General features: G+C 44.7%; 1 protein-coding gene across 3 annotated transcripts in view; it reads right to left on the reverse strand.

The window, feature by feature from the left end:
• Positions 1-17200, reverse strand: part of SCYL3 (SCY1 like pseudokinase 3) — a 387880-nt gene extending 370680 nt beyond the window's left edge. For all 3 annotated transcript variants that reach the window (XM_040407295.1, XM_040407296.1, XM_040407294.1), the window contains exon 1: positions 16789-17200. In XM_040407295.1, the coding sequence (XP_040263229.1) occupies positions 16789-16953 (165 nt within the window). In that variant the 5' untranslated portion in view covers positions 16954-17200. The remainder of the gene's footprint in view (positions 1-16788) is intronic.
• Between the last annotated feature and the right edge of the window lie 262 nt (positions 17201-17462).

Consider the following 17462-nt stretch of genomic DNA (forward strand, 5'->3'; position numbering starts at 1 on the left):
TAGAAAAAATAATAATAATAATAATAAATAATAATAATAAGCCAGGCAGAGTTGGATAAGGCGGAAGCCCTAGTGGAAAACCTTAAGGTATCCGCAGGAGAGTCAGCTAAGGCTACTTTCACACTAGTGTTCGGGGGCTCCGCTTGTGAGCTCCGTTTGAAGGCTCTCACAAGCGGCCCTGAACGGATCCGTCCTAATGCATTCTGAGTGGACGCGGATCCGCTCAGAATGCATCAGTTTGGCACCGTTTGTCCTCCGCTCAGCAGGCGGAGCCCTGAACGCTGCTTGCAGCGTTCGGGTGTCCGCCTGGCCGTGCGGAGGCAAACGGATCCGTCCAGACTTACAATGGAAGTCAATGGGGACGGATCCGTTTGAAGTTGACACAATATGGCTCAATTTTCAAACGGATCCGTCCCCCATTGACTTTCAATGTAAAGTCTGGACGGATCCGTTTGTATTATCATGAACAAAAAAAAAATATATATATTTTTTTTTTGTTCATGGTAATGCAAACGGATCCGTTCTGAACGGATCTAAGCGTTTGCATTATAGGTGCGGATCCGTCTGTGCAGATACCAGACGGATCCGCACCTAACGCAGGTGTGAAAAGTAGCCTAAGAAATCCAAGGCATTACTTATTACAGGGAAGGAAGACAGGAACTGCTCCCTAAGAGTACCCCTTTAATGTGAGCCTCTAACTACCCCATCCACACTTTTAGTGATCTGGCAACAGACATAGCGGCAATAGCAGGTTTAAAAACCGCCGCAGAGGCTTCCCAATTTTTCTTTAAATAAACCTCTGCTCTCCTATCTCTCGGATCCTTGAGCGAACACATGTCTTCAAAGGGGAGTGCAGCTTTTTTGGACATTTTTGCTACTGGGGCATCAAGCTTTGGGGCCCTATCCCAAAGGGCAGACAAATCCTCAAACGGATACTTCGGCTTCACCGAAGAAGGGACAAAAAACTTCCCATCTGGCCTTTTCCATTCTCTGGCAATCACATCTTGAATGTTCTTATGCACATAAAACACCTTCCTCTTCTTGGGAGCTAACCCTTCAAACAGAGTTCTGGACTGAATGCTGCAGCCTCTGATCGTCCAACCCCATAGTCGCCCGAACCCCCCTTCCGGTCCACAGCGTTAGCTTCCTCCTACCGCTGCAACCCAGAAGTACATGCAGATCATCGCGCGGGCCGGCGGCCGAACATGCGAACACGGCCGCAGAGGTTCGCAGGAACCCAGGAAGGATGACGGAAGGGGTAAGGATAGAGAAGGGAGCCCAGACTTCTGCAGCAGCTCCTAGAGGAAACTTACGCTGCACAGGGTAACCCTCCACACATTTTTTATAGGCAGGGCCCCCGCAGCTCTTCCCTTGATATCTTCCAGCGGATCCGATTCCCTCCTGCCCCAGGACAGGAAACAGAACTGGAGATAGAGGTGATAATCCCTCCTTTAAAAGGCAGTTCTGTTTTTTGTTTCCTGTCTCTCCAGGGGTGCTCTCATAGGCGATAAAGAAAACAGTGCCTAGTATATATATATATATATATATATATATATATAACCAATTCACAACAATAATAACGGGTGCTATGTCCAAGGGTGTCACTGCTTACCCAAAGAATATAGACGGAAACAGACAGCACTTCCAGTAGAAAAAGTTGTAGTTGTACACACAGAAGGAAAATTATCTTTTTAGAATACCTAAAAATGTTACACTCAGAAGCATTAGCGAGTTAATTGGTTATACGGATACAGACAAGGAATACCCTGCCAAAATGAGTTAGCCAATATTTGCACAATTTAGAAGGCAATACCTTGTTTTGTCCCTCATAATTGTGCAGCCATTGGCCACCACATGCAAGTGGGGTTTTAGCCACCAGCCCCAACATGTGTCCCTACCACAATTTTGAGTGGTTCTTAGGAGCACAGAAATACTCTGGATACGCATCCAGGTTTAAACCTGAACACTTTATATCAGTGATGGCGAACCTTTTAGAGACTGAGTGCCCAAACTTCAATCCAAAACCCACTTATTTATCGGAAAGTGCCAACACAGCAAGTTAACCTGAATACCAATATAGTTATCTTCTATGTACTTTATCATTTATCTATAATAATTTTGCATTCAATGTGCTGCCTGTGCTGTTCATAGTACGCCCTGCGCTGATGAATGGAAGGAAAAAATCTAAGGCATATTGGTATACCATAGACTTTTTCCAGGGTGCGGGTGCCCACAAAGAGGGCTCTGAGTGCCACCTCTGGCACCCGTGCCATAGGTTCACCACCACTGATTTATATAGTGCCTATAAATTCCACAGTGCTGTAGAGAGGTACTGTCAACACTTCCTGTCCTCAATGGGCTCACGGTTTAGTTTCAAGTTATTGACTGAAGATAGGTCATATGTTACAAAGTCTCATAAAACCCCTTCCGGACACAGGTACGCCCTGATGTCCCGGTACTTAAGGACACAGGGCGTACCTGTACGTCCTGTGCATTTCCGATCACTGCCGTGTGGTGATTGGAACTTGGTGCCTACTGAAATCAATCAGCAGCCACCCTGGGTCAATGCCGAGGGGGTCCTGTGACGACCCCCCCCCCCCCCCCCCCCCCCCCCCCCGTATCGGTGATCACTATGGCATAGAAGGTGTTTGTGTTTGGGGGAGCCCATCGAGTCCCCACGCTGCTGTGGCGGGGACTCAATGTCTCAGAAGGCAGCCCGATGCCTTGCACGGCATCGGGAACTGCCTTTTACGGGAGCCGAGGAGATCCAGCTTCAGGTTTGGTCTCCTAGGCACCCTGTTAGGCCTCTTTCACACGGGCGTTGCGGGTGCGTTGCGGGAACACCCGTGATTTTTCCACGCGAGTGCAAAACATTGTAATGCGTTTTACACTCGCGTTAGAAAAATCACGCATGTTTGGTACCCGAACTTCTTCACAGAAGTTCAGGTTTGGGTTCGGTGTTGTGTAGATGTTATTTTCCCTTATAACACGGTTATAAGGGAAAATAATAGCATTCTGAATACAGAATGCTTAGTAGGTGATCAATTCAGGGTTAAAAAAAAAAAATCCAAAAAATTAACTCACCTTCTCCTCTTGTTCGCGTAGTTCCCGGTCTCTACTTTACTTCTTTAATGATGAGCTGTGGGCTAAAGGACCTTTGGTGACGTCAGATCACATGCTCCAATCACATGGTCCATCACCGCGGTGATGGACCATGTGATTGGAGCATGTGATCTGACGTCACCAAAGGTCCTTTAGCCCACAGCTCATCATTAAAGAAGTAAAGTAGAGACCGGGAACTACGCGAAGAGGAGAAGGTGAGTTAATTTTTTTATTTTTTTAAACCCTCCAACGCTATTGTACTATGCATTTTGTATTCAGAATGCTATTATTTTCCCTTATAACCATGTTATAAGGGAAAATAATACAGTGAATAGACTGTCACCTAGCAACCATGCGTGAAAATCGCACCGCACTTGCTTGCGGATGCTTGCGATTTTCACGCATCCCCATTCACTTCTATGGGGCCTGCGTTGCGTGAAAAACGCAGAATATAGAGCATGCTGCGATTTTCACGCAACGCACAAGTGATGCGTGAAAATCACCGCTCATGTGAACGGCCCTATAGAAACGAATGGGTCGGTATTCAGTGCGGGTGCAATGCGTTCACCTCACACATCGCATCCGCGCGGAATACTCGCCCGTGTGAAAGGGGTCTTAGTGTATTACTCTGTGTAATAAACTAAAAGGCAATGCATTACAATACAGATGTATTGTAATGCATTAGAGGGGATCAGACCCCCAAAAGTGAACATTAGCAATAAAGTAAAGAAAGAAAAAAATAAGTAAAAAAAACACACATATTAGGTATCGCCGCGTCCGTAATGACCGGCTCTATAAATATATCACATGATCCACCCTGTCCGATAAATACCATAAAAATAAAAAAAGTAAAAATAAAAAACAATGGCTTTTTTTACACCGTTTTTATTTTAGTCACCTTACATCACAAAAAATGCAACACCAAGTGATCAAAAAGGCGTATGCCCCCCAAAATAGTACCAGTCACCTCATCCCGCAAAAAATGAGCCCCTACCTAGCCAATCGCCCAAAAACTAAAAAAAACTATGGCTCAGAATATGGAGACACTAAAACATCATTTTTTTTTTGTTTAAAAAAAATGCTGGTATTGTGTAAAACTAGAGTATAAAAAATAAATAAAAATAAAATAAAAGTATACATATTAGGTATTGCTGCATCCGTAAGAACCTGCTCTATAAAAATATCACATGACCTAACCCCTCAGGTGAACACCGTAAAAAAAAAAATATTTAAACGGTGTAAAAAAAAATGCCATTTTGTCACCTTACGTCACAAAAAGTCTAATAGCAAGCGATCAAAAAGTTATACGCACCCCTAAATAGTGCCAAACAGTCATCTCATACCGAAAAAAATAAATAAATGAGCCCCTACACAAGACAGTCGTCCAAAAAAATAAATAAAAAGTATGGCTTTTTAGAATGTGGAGACACTAAAGAATAATTTTTTTTTTAAAATGCTTTATGTAAAACAAACTAATAACCAAAAAAAGTAGTTCTATTTGGTATTGTCGCGTCCGTGACAACCTGCTCTATAAAAATACCACATGATCTAACCTGTCAGATGAATGTTGTAAATAAAAACTGTGACAAAACAGCTATTTTTTGTTACCTTGCCTCACAAAAAGTGTAACATAGAGCAACCAAAAATCATATGTACCGTAAAATAGTACAAAACTGCCACCCTATCCCGTAGTTTCCAAAATGGGGTCACATTTATTTATTTTTTGGAGTGTCAACTCTAGGAGTGCATCAGGGGGACATGGTGTCAAAAAACCAGTCCAGCAAAATCTGCCTTCCAAAAACCGTATGGCATTCCTTTCCTTCTGCGCCCTGCCGTGTGCCCGTACAGCAGTTTACGCCCACATATGGGGTGTTTCTGTAAACTACAGAATCAGGACCATAAATATTGTGTTTTTTTTGGCTGTTAACCCTTGCTTTGTAACTGGAAAAAATGGAAAATCTACCAAAAAAAGTGATATTTTATCTCTATCTTCCATTAATTCTTGTGGAACACCTAAAGGGTTAACAAAGTTAGTTTGCCTCACAAAGTGACTTCAGACCTGAACTTGTTCTGAAAAAGTGGGTTTTAGAAATTTTCTGAAAAATTTCAAGATTTGCTTTTAAACTTCTAAGCCTTGTAACGTCCCTAAAAAATAAAATGGCATTCTCAAAATGATCCAAACATGAAGTATACATATGGGGAATGTAAAAGTAATACCTCCAAAAATAGTTATTATATCTATTATAAAAATAGAGAAATTGAAATTTTGTTTTTTCGTCACATGAAGTACAATATGTGACGAAAAAACAATCTCAGAATGGCCTGGATAAGTAAAAGCGTTTTAAAGTTATTCACACATAAAAAGGGACACTGGTCAGATTTGCAAAAAATGGCCTGGTCTTTAAAGGGAACCTGTCACCGGGATTTTGTGTATAGAGCTGAGGACATGGGTTGCTAGATGGCCGCTAGCACATCCGCAATACCCAGTCCCCATAGCTCTGTGTGCTTTTATTGTGTAAAAAAACCGATTTGATACATATGCAAATTAACCTGAGATGAGTCAGAGCTTGAAAATATGGCTCTTCTCTGGTCACACAAGTAAGATATGACTCTTATGTTAATTTGCATATGTATCAAATCGATTTTTTTTTACACAATAAAAGCACACAGAGCTATGGGGACTGGGTATTGCGGATGTTCTAGCAGCGATCTAGCAACCCATGTCCTCAGCTCTATACCCAAAATCCCAGTGACAGGTTCCCTTTAAGGTGAAATATGGCTGTGTCCTTAAGGGGTTAAAGGGATTCGGTCAGCTAGTTTTACCCTATAGAGCTGAGGACATGCGCTGCTAGATTGCCACTAGCACGTCCACAATATACATTTCCCATAGCTCTGAGTGCTTTCATTTAGTAAAAAAAAAAACAAAAAAAAAAACTATTTTATACATGCAAACTTGGCTAGTTGTGAGGTGGTGCTGGGGCCCTTCACAGTGGGCGCGGCTGGGCTCCTGAAACGTTGGTAACAGCCCCTTTGGCTCCTTACTAGCCAAGTTTGCATATATAAAATCGTTAGTTTTTTGACTGAATAAAAGCACTCACAGCTATGGAAACTGTATATTGTGGACGTGCTAGTGGCAATCTAACAGCGCATGTCCTCAGCTCTATAGGCTAAACCTAGCTGACAGAATCCCTTTAATCTACCTTTAGGAATGTAGGACAAAAATGAAATTCTCAAGATGAAACCCACTCAAATGTACAAGCTTCATGCAGCTGTTGACCTCAGCAACAGTGCTAGCTCTGCTATTTCCGTCGGCTCCATAGAAATTAATGGGAGCGGGGGCCACGCATTGCGCGGTACGCTTCCATTCACTTCTATGGGGAGCTGGCTTGGCGGTGGCCGGAACGGAGTCTTCCAGCCACCACCTTGCGGGGCTTTGTTCTCGATATAGGTGTGGGTCCCAGCGGACCCACACCTATAAGACAACAGGGGCATATCCTAGCAATATTCCCCCATTGTCTATGATGAGACAACCCCTTTAAGTACTTGAATTCTCTATGTAATAACAATTCGGGAGAGTATATCCTTATGACACTATGATGCGCCATTCCTGTATTATTCCTTCTAGTTTACAAATAAATTGCCAGCATCCTGCAGTAAGGCCTCTTTCACACGAGCGTGGCGTGTGAGGGCCCGATAAGATGCGAGTGCATTGCGGTAAAATGCGCGATTTTTCCGCGCCAGTGCAAAGCAATTTAATGCATTTCACTTCTATGGTGCTTGCGTTGCGTGAAAAACGCAGAATATAGAGCATGCTGCGATTTTCACGCAACGCACAAGTGATGCGTGAAAATCACCGCTAATGTGCACAACCCCATAGAAATGAATAGGTCCAGATTCAGTGTGGGTGCAATGAGTTCACATCACGCATTGCACCCGCGCGGAATATTCGCCTGTGTGAAAGGGGACTAAAAAGGTACTGCTGGGAGTTACCAATAGATGGTGTGTCTGACTGTCCAAACAGTGCTGCTGGTGTCAGACTGATATTGTGATATTTTATAACCCGGTATGCAACTTGTTATAAATATGATCACCGTAAAAAAAGTTCCCATATTTACTAATGTGAGTGATTGCAACAAAATGTGGTGCAATTTAGGGCATCCATGTTTAAGGAAATCTATGCCAATTTGAAACAGGAGTGAGCCCACGATGTACGGTTGGTTGTGTGGTCCACAATTAAGCAGTAATTCTGTTGCAAAGTAAGCCCATAACACAGACAAAAATCGAGCCCGAGCCACTGTGATAAATTTGATGCGGATCTAGCCACCTTAACCTGTTCCAGACACATGACGTACCGGTACATCATGTATAGTTCCGATCACTGCCGCCCGGCGGTGATCGGAACCCGGTGCCTGCTCAAATCATTGAGCAGGCACCTTGGCTCAATGCGCCGGGGGGGACCTGCGGTTTGCTGCGTTTCCCCCACACACACACACAACTTTGTTTTGGGTGCAAGCAGTTTTTTTTTTTTTTGTGCGGACGCTGACTGTGGCCAGCACTCATACACCAAATAAAGTTTTTCACGCGCGCGCGCGCACGCACGCACACACACACACACACACACACACTCCCCTGCTAGACCAAATAAAGTTTTCCGCGCGCGCACACACACACACACACACACACACACACTCCCCTGCTAGAGTTGTTGCGATACCAAATTTTTTTATTTGGTTTCGATACCATGAAAAAGTATTGCGATAATCAATATCACGCGGAAAAAAAAATAAACCAAAAAAGCCACGTGCATTCCGCAAAAATGGCAAATCGCACAGTTTTTATTTATTTTTTCTCTTCCGGCGTTCACCGCATAGATTTTTTTTTATATTTTAATGGTTTGGACTTTTCTGAACGTGGCGATATGTGATATGTTTATTATTTATACATTTTATATGTGAAATTGGGAAAAGGGGGTGATTCATACTTAATATTTTGGTGGGGGTTTTTTTCCCTTTTTTTTTTTTTACACTTTTTATTTAATAACTATTTCCCCCCCCCTTAGGGGCCAGAACCTGGGATCTTTCATCCCTTGTCCTATTCACCCTGATAGAGCTCGATCAGGGTGAATAGGACCTCACACTGTCCCTGCTGCTTTGTGCACACAGCATCAGGGATGTTACCATGGCAGCCAGGGCTTCAGTAGCATCCTGGCTGCCATGGTAACCGATCGGAGCCCCAGGATTACACTGCTGGGGCTCCGATCAGAAGCTGCCACTGCACCACCAACGAGGGGGAGGGGACCCTGTGGCCACTGCCACCAATGATTTTAATACTGGGGGGTTGAGAGGGGCTGGCGCACTGTGCCACCAATGATTTTAATGGGATGGGGGGGCACACTGCACCACCAATGATAATTACCCCTTAATACAGGAGGCGGGTACTGGCAGATCAGCGGCAGTTAACCCCTAACTGCCGCTGATCGCAGCTCCCTGTCAGGGGCAGGGTGCCGGCAATGCGATTCTGCTGCCGGCACCTGCCTCCTGTATTATGTGTTAAAGTTTACTTTTCCTGGCTCCAGACTAAGTATTAAGCTACACAGAGCGGTGCCCAGCGATGTCCCAGCACTCGCCATTATTCCTGGGCTCCTCTCCATATGCTAATTACTATCGGAGCAATGGGGAGGAGACATCAGCTTCACTAGTGGGCGTTCCTTCTCCCTGGCTGTAGCGCTGTCCAATCGCAGCGCAGGGAGAAGGAACGGCCACTAGTGAAGCTGATGTCTCCTCCCCATCGCTCTGATAGTAATCAGCATGTAGAGCAGGAGAGGAGATCGTAATGGGGCACAGCAGGCGAAAGGAGCCGCGCCCAGGAATAATGGTGAGTGCTGGGACATCGCTGGGCGCCGCTCTGTGTAGGAAAAGTCGTATCATTGGTGGCGCAGTGCGCCCGCCCCTCCTCCGCCACTCTCTTCTCATCGGTGGCAGTGGCAGCAGCAGCACAGGGGGGAGGGAGGACAGCTTCCTTCTCCCCGTGCTGCTGAGAGAACATGAGCGCGCTGACAGCAGCGCGCTCATGTTCAGAGATACTAGACTGCGCAGCAGCACAGGCCAGTATCGAAAAAATGGAAATCCCGGTATCGTATCGATACCAGGACAAAAGTATCGATTGGGTATCGAAATTTCGATACCCGCAACAACCCTACGCCCAGCTTGCCTCAGAGTCCAAGAGTCCCAGTGAGGATGAGGATGACCCCACTTTCCTTTTGTCATCCGCGTCCTCCTCATCATCTAGCGTTGAGGATGAGACGCCACCAGGTGGAGCAAGGGGACCACCATGCTAGGGACCCTGTGGACCACCCTAGTACGAGCAGCTCTGGGGCTCGTACTAGTTTTCCGGCTCGCTAGTTAAAGGGTTTCTGTCACCCCATTAAACCGTTTTTTTTTTTTTCTTTAATAATAATCCCTATAGTGCGATCTCATGATACATAATCAAATTAATAATTTTGGTTCAGTAGATTTTGCTAAAAAACGATTTTTAAAATATGCTAATTACCTTGCTACCAGCAAGTAGGGCGGCTACTTGCTGGTAGCAGCCGCATCCTCCGATGGTAATGACGCCCCCTCGGCATGCTGATTGACAGGGCCAGGGAAGGTAATCCTTCTCTGCTGGCGCTGTTAGAATTTGAAATCTCGCGCCTGCGCCGTACCTGGCTTCAATCGGCGCAGGCGCACTGAGAGGCGGCCGCTCTGCTCGACCGCTCCATCCTCAATGCGCCTGCGTCGATGACGTCATCGCATACACCCGGAAGAGAAGACGCTGGTAGCAAGGTAATTAGCATATTTTAAAAATCGTTTTTTAGCAAAATCTACTGAACCAAAATTATTAATTTGATTATGTATCATGAGATCGCACTATAGGGAATATTATTAAAGAAAAAAAAAAAACGGTTTAATGGGGTGACAGAAACCCTTTAACCACCTCCGGACCGCTGTACGCACAGACGCGTCCTGGAGGTGGTTGATTCATTCCGAGTGGACGCATATACGCGTCATCTCGCGAGACGCGAGATTTCCTGTGAACGCGCGCACACAGGCGCGCGCGCTCACAGGAACGGAAGGTAAGAGAGTTGATCTCCAGCCTGCCAGCGGCGATCGTTCGCTGGCAGGCTGGAGATGTGTTTTTTTTAACCCCTAACAGGTATATTAGACGCTGTTTTGATAACAGCGTCTAATATACCTGCTACCTGGTCCTCTGGTGGTCCCCTTTGTTTGGATCGACCACCAGAGGACACAGGTAGCTCAGTAAAGTAGCACCAAGCACCACTACACTACACTACACCCCCCCCCGTCACTTATTAACCCCTTATTAGCCCCTGATCACCCCATATAGACTCCCTGATCACCCCATATAGACTCCCTGATCACCCCCCTGTCATTGATTACCCCCCCTGTCATTGATTACCCCCCTGTAAAGCTCCATTCAGACGTCCGCATGATTTTTACGGATGCACTGATAGATGGATCGGATCCGCAAAACGCATCCGGACGTCTGAATGAAGCCTTACAGGGGCATGATCAATGACTGTGGTTATCACCCCATATAGACTCCCTGATCACCCCCCTGTCATTGATTACCCCCCTGTCATTGATCACCCCCCTGTAAAGCTCCATTCAGACGTCCGCATGATTTTTACGGATCCACTGATAGATGGATCGGATCCGCAAAACGCATACGGACGTCTGAATGAAGCCTTACACGGGCGTGATCAATGACTGTGGTTATCACCCCATATAGACTCCCTGATCACCCCCCTGTCATTGATCACCACCCCTGTCATTGATCACCACCCCTGTCATTGATCACCCCCCCTGTCATTGATCACCACCCCTGTCATTGATCACCCCCCCTGTCATTGATCACCCCCCCTGTCATTGATCACCCCCCCTGTCATTGATCACCCCCCCTGTCATTGATCACCCCCCCTGTCATTGATCACCCCCCCCTGTCATTGATCACCCCCCTGTAAGGCTCCATTCAGACATTTTTTTGGCCCAAGTTAGCGGAATTATTATTATTTTTTCTTACAAAGTCACATATTCCACTAACTTGTGACAAAAAATAAAATCTCACATGAACTCACCATACCCCTCACGGAATCCAAATGCGTAAAATTTTTTAGACATTTATATTCCAGACTTCTTCTCACGCTTTAGGGCCCCTAGAATGCCAGGGCAGTATAAATACCCCACATGTGACCCCATTTCGGAAAGAAGACACCCCCAGGTATTCCGTGAGGGGCATATTGAGTCCATGAAAGATTGAAATTTTTGTCCCAAGTTAGCGGAACGGGAGACTTTGTGAGAAAAAAATAAAAAATATCAATTTCCGCTAACTTGTGCCAAAAAAAAAAAAATTCTATGAACTCGCCATGCCCCTCATTGAATACCTTGGGGTGTCTTCTTTCCAAAATGGGGTCACATGTGGGGTATTTATACTGCCCTGGCATTCTAGGGGCCCCAAAGCGTGAGAAGAAGTCTGGTATCCAAATGTCTAAAAATGCCCTCCTAAAAGGAATTTGGGCCCCTTTGCGCATCTAGGCTGCAAAAAAGTGTCACACATCTGGTATCGCCGTACTCAGGAGAAGTTGGGGAATGTGTTTTGGGGTGTCATTTTACATATACCCATGCTGGGTGAGATAAATATCTTGGTCAAATGCCAACTTTGTATAAAAAAATGGGAAAAGTTGTCTTTTGCCAAGATATTTCTCTCACCCAGCATGGGTATATGTAAAAAGACACCCCAAAACACATTCCCCAACTTCTCCCGAGTACGGAGATACCAGATGTGTGACACTTTTTTGCAGCCTAGGTGGGCAAAGGGGCCCATATTCCAAAGAGCACCTTTCGGATTTCACTGGTCATTTACCTACTTACCACACATTAGGGCCCCTGGAAAATGCCAGGGCAGTATAACTACCCCACAAGTGACCCCATTTTGGAAAGAAGACACCCCAAGGTATTCCGTGAGGGGCATGGCGAGTTCCTAGAATTTTTTATTTTTTGTCACAAGTTAGTGGAAAATGATGATTTTTTTTTTTTATTTTTTTTTTTTCATACAAAGTCTCATATTCCACTAACTTGTGACAAAAAATAAAAACTTCCATGAACTCACTATGCCCATCAGCGAATACCTTGGGGTCTATTCTTTCCAAAATGGGGTCACTTGTGGGGTAGGTATACTGCCCTGGTATTTTAGGGGCCCAAATGTGTGGTAAGGAGTTTGAAATCAAATTCTGTAAAAAATGACGAGTGAAATCCGAAAGGTGCTCTTTGGAATATGGGCCCCTTTGCCCACCTAGGCTGCAAAAAAGTGTCACACATCTGGTATCTCCGTACTCAGGAGAAGGTGGGGAATGTGTTTTGGGGTGTCTTTTTACATATACCCATGCTGGGTGAGAGAAATATCTTGGCAAAAGACAACTTTTCCCATTTTTTTATACAAAGTTGGCATTTGACCAAGATATTTATCTCACCCAGCATGGGTATATGTAAAATGACACCCCAAAACACATTCCCCAACTTCTACTGAATACGGAGATACCAGATGTGTGACACTTTTTTGCAGCCTAGGTGGGCAAAGGGGCCCACATTCCAAAGAGCACCTTTCGGATTTCACTCGTCATTTTTTACAGAATTTGATTTCAAACTCCTTACCACACATTTGGGCCTCTAGAATGCCAGGGCAGTATAACTACGCCACAAGTGACCCCATTTTGGAAAGAAGAGACCCCAAGGTATTTCGTGATGGGCATAGTGAGTTCATGGAAGTTTTTATTTTTTGTCACAAGTTAGTGGAATATGAGACTTTGTAAGAAAAAAAAAAAAAAAAAAAATCATCATTTTCCGCTAACTTGTGACAAAAAATAAAAAGTTCTATGAACTCACTATGCCCATCAGCGAATACCTTAGGGTGTGTACTTTCCGAAATGGGGTCATTTGTGGGGTGTTTGTACTGTCTGGGCATTGTAGAACCTCAGGAAACATGACAGGTGCTCAGAAAGTCAGAGCTGCTTCAAAAAGCGGAAATTCACATTTTTGTACCATAGTTTGTAAACGCTATAACTTTTACCCAAACCATTTTTTTTTTACCCAAACATTTTTTTTTTATCAAAGACATGTAGAACAATAAATTTAGAGCAAAATTTATATATGGATGTCGTTTTTTTTGCAAAATTTTACAACTGAAAGTGAAAAATGTCATTTTTTTGCAAAAAAATCGTTAAATTTCGATTAATAACAAAAAAAGTAAAAATGTCAGCAGCAATGAAATACCACCAAATGAAAGCTCTATTAGTGAGAAGAAAAGGAGGTAAAATTCATTTGGGTGGTAAGTTGCATGAACGGTGAAAGTAATGTAGGTCAGAAGTGTAAAAAGTGGCCTGGTCTTTCAGGGTGTTTAAGCACTGGGGGCTGAGGTGGTTAAATCCACCGGAGCCCCCTGCCGGTGAACTTTTCTGGTATACCCCAGAGCGTTATGAGCCTGTGATTCCTGATTTTGTAGGCCAACCAGGAATCCAGATTTCCACAGTGGGCTTCACTGAATATGACTACTTTAGTCTTTTAGCTATGCCCAGTGGCTGGACTCCGGTCAGTGCAGCCGAGATGGACGTTTTGGGGCCTCGTGCTGCACATGGGCCTAGTCAAGAAACCTAGTGTCAGGCATTACTGGAGTGGGGGACGTCCTCTACCAGACCCAACTTTACAGTACGGCCATGACACGCTCCCGGTTTGAGGCCATCCGGAAATGCCTGCATTATTCAGATAATGCAGCATGTCTCCCCCAAGGTGATCTAGGGTTGGGCGATATACCGGTATCACGATATACCGCGATATTTAAAAAACGGCGATATGGCGGTATCGCTGTTTCCTAAATACCGCGCTATATTTTGTGACGCCATCGCTTTAAAAACTGAGTCCGCGGCTGCCCTCCCCCATCATTATCTACCAATTTCTTCCAGCAGCGGCTCCTCTTGCTTGCTCCGAATGTGCTGCCTCCGCCCACCGACCGATGTCTCACGTCGGAATCAGGTGACGCCCCCCAGGCTGAGTTGAGCAGCGCAGTACAGCTGCGACTGAGTCGGCTCTCAAGTGAGCCGAAGGTCAGGAGGGACTCGCTCCTGGCAAACACAGCTCTGCTGCAGTGAGCAGACTGTGATGTAATTACAATGTATAGTTATTGCAGGGACTCAGATAATTGTCTGAGAGTTTATTAGTTAAATAAGTTATGCACCCTGTACACACACAGCTCCGCTACACGCTATACTAATGCCGCCCCCCCCCCCACAAGCCCCATACTGTATGTAATGTCTCCTGCCCCATAGTCCATTATAACGTCTCCTTGTGGCTGCCGCCCCATAGTCCATTATAACGTCTCCTTGTGGCTGCCGCCCCATAGTCCATTATAACGTCTCCTTGTGGCTGCCGCCCCATACTCCATTATAACGTCTCCTTGTGGCTGCCGCCCCATACTCCATTATAACGTCTCCTTGTGGCTGCCGCCCCATACAGTATAACGTCTCCTTGTGGCTGTCCCCCCATACAGTATAACGTCTCCTTGTGGCTGTCCCCCCATACAGTATAACGTCTCCTTGTGGCTGTCCCCCCATACAGTATAACGTCTCCTAGTGGCTGTCCCCATACAGTATAACGTCTCCTTGTGGCTGCCCCCATACAGTATAACGTCTCCTTGTGGCTGTCCCCATACAGTATAACGTCTCCTTGTGGCTGTCCCCATACAGTATAACGTCTCCTTGTGTTTATTTCTTTAAAACTGGTATTTATCCCGATATATATCGTTATCGCGATAAATTTTTTAATATCGATCGTTTGAATATTTTTGATATCGTCCAACCCTAGGCCGGAGTACCTCGGGAACTGGAGGCGCCCGAATCATCCCTGGCCAACACTTTCCAGGTGTGGTCCCCCATACTGTAAAGAAGGGACAGACCCCAAAAAGGTGCAGAGTGTGTCACAGGAGGGGGGATACAGAAGGACACTACTACTCAGTGTGACACGTGCCCCGATCATCTGGGCCTCTGCATTATTGGTTGCTTCAGGAAGTACCACGCTTCCATGGAGTACTAAATTTATATCCCAATTTAGCCACTGACAATCGGATAAAAAACTATGGTTCTCAGACTTGAGACACTAAAACTTCAAAAATATTATTTAGTAAACATATTAGGTATCGCCGTGTCCATAAGAATCTGCTCTATAAAAATACCCCATGACCTAACCCCTCAGATGAACACAGTCAAAAAAATAAAATAAAAACTGTGCCAAAACAGCAATTTTGGGGCAAATTTTCCATTTTAATCCGTTTTTTTTCCAATAACAAAGCAAGGGTTAACAACCAAACAAAACATTTATTACCCCGATTCTGCAGTTTACAGAAACACCCCATATGTGGTCGTAAACTGCTGTATGACCAAACGGCAGGGCGCAGAAGGAAAGGAACGCCGTATGGTTTCTGGAAGGCAGATTTTGATGGCCTTTTTTTTGGCACCATGTCCCATTTGAAGCCCCCCTGATGCACCCCTAGAGTAGAAATTCCATAAAATTCTAAAATTTAATCTCCATTTGCCAATAACTCTTGTGCAACACCTAAAGGGTTAACAAAGTTTGTAAAATCAGTTTTGAATACCTTGAGGGGTGTAGTTTCTTAGATGAGGTCACTTTTATGGAGTTTCTACTCTAGCGGTGCATCAGGGGGCTTCAAATGGGACATAAATATAAATAAATCTAAATTGTGAAATTTTATCTTCATTTGCCATTAACTCTTGTGGAACACCTAAAGGGTTAACGTCGTTTGCAAAATCAGTTTTGAATACCTTGAGGGGTGTAGTTTATAGAATGGGGTCATTTTGGGTGGTTTCTACTATGTAAGCCTCACAAAGTGACTTCAGACCTTTACTGGTCCCTAAAAATTGGGTTTTTGAAAAATTTCAAGATTTGCTTCTAAACTTCAAAGCCTTCTAACGTCCCCAAAAACTAAAATGTCATTCCCAAAATGATCCAAACATGAAGCTGACATATGGGGAATGTAAAGTAAAAACCATTTTAATTTTTTTTTTAAAACTAACAAATTTACCCAAATTTTGGAAAAAAATAGCAAAATTTCCAAGTTTCAATTTCTCTACTTCTATAATACATAGTAATGTATTATAGAAGTAGAGAAATTGAAACTTGGAAATTTGCAATTTTTTCCAAAATTTGGGTAAATGTTAGTTTTTTTTTATAAATAAAAATGAATTTTTTTACTTCATTTTACCAGTGTCATGGAGTAGAATATGTGACGGAAAAAAACAATCTCAGAATGGCCTGGATAAGTCAGTGTTTTAAAGTTATCACCTCTTAAAGTGACACTGGTCAGATTTGCAAAAAAAAAATAAAAAATGGCCTGGCCCTTAAGGAGTTAAATTTATACCACCAAATGATTAGTAAATCTTCCTCAATGGGAGACGTATCAAATCCATTTCAAAGGAAATATAACAGTTTCCCACAGCATCCAGATCCCACCACTCAACTGCTCCCTGGTTTCGGTACAGACACCCCAATAATTAGATACCTCCCAGTGAGCATTACTGCCACATGCCAATGACCGGTAGGTAACCGCACAGGGCAGCCTCACCTTGGCAGCCTTGTCCACCTTGTCCTGATTGTCCGGTTGATACACAAACACAGAGGCCGGGCGTCCCTCCTGCAGCTGAGCCGGATAAATGGTGAGCCCCGAAGGATGTGTCCATGGCGGCTCCTGCAGAGTAAAACCCCTCATGGAGCTGCTCTCAGAGCCCATAATCCCGCACCTGTATGCAGGAACTGCTGCCTTCAACCCAGCCAGCGGGAACCCCAATGCGGCTCACCGCTCCAGTGACAAGGATGATTTAAACGTGATCAGGAGCTCCGCTAATGCTGCCACACGTAGCGCTTGGCATTGCCTCAAGGACCGAGAACAACAAGGAGCTCTTGAGCAGGCTGCCTAGGTCACCGGGGCCACGATCACCAATAGCAGACGTACAGCACATGAGATGTTATTTCCTAGTGGGTAGTGTCTAAACCCCATGCGCCGTAAGGACCTTGTGACGTTATAGGGTCAGGTGACTTGCTAAAGTCACGTGGGTTGAAGCAGTCGTGTCTAAACTCTATGCATGGTAGTGACCTTGTGATGTCAAAGCCTCAATTTCAAACTAACCATAAAGCTCAGGGTTTCTACCACCAGAAATACTGTTCTGTAGCTGACTGAAATCCAGCGCCTGCACCGTTCACTTCTGTATTTGGCGCAGGCGCAGTGAGTGAATGATGCGC

Source organism: Bufo bufo, chromosome 9 (genome assembly GCF_905171765.1).
Source record: "Bufo bufo chromosome 9, aBufBuf1.1, whole genome shotgun sequence".
In the NCBI taxonomy this organism is placed as follows: Eukaryota; Metazoa; Chordata; class Amphibia; order Anura; family Bufonidae; genus Bufo; species Bufo bufo.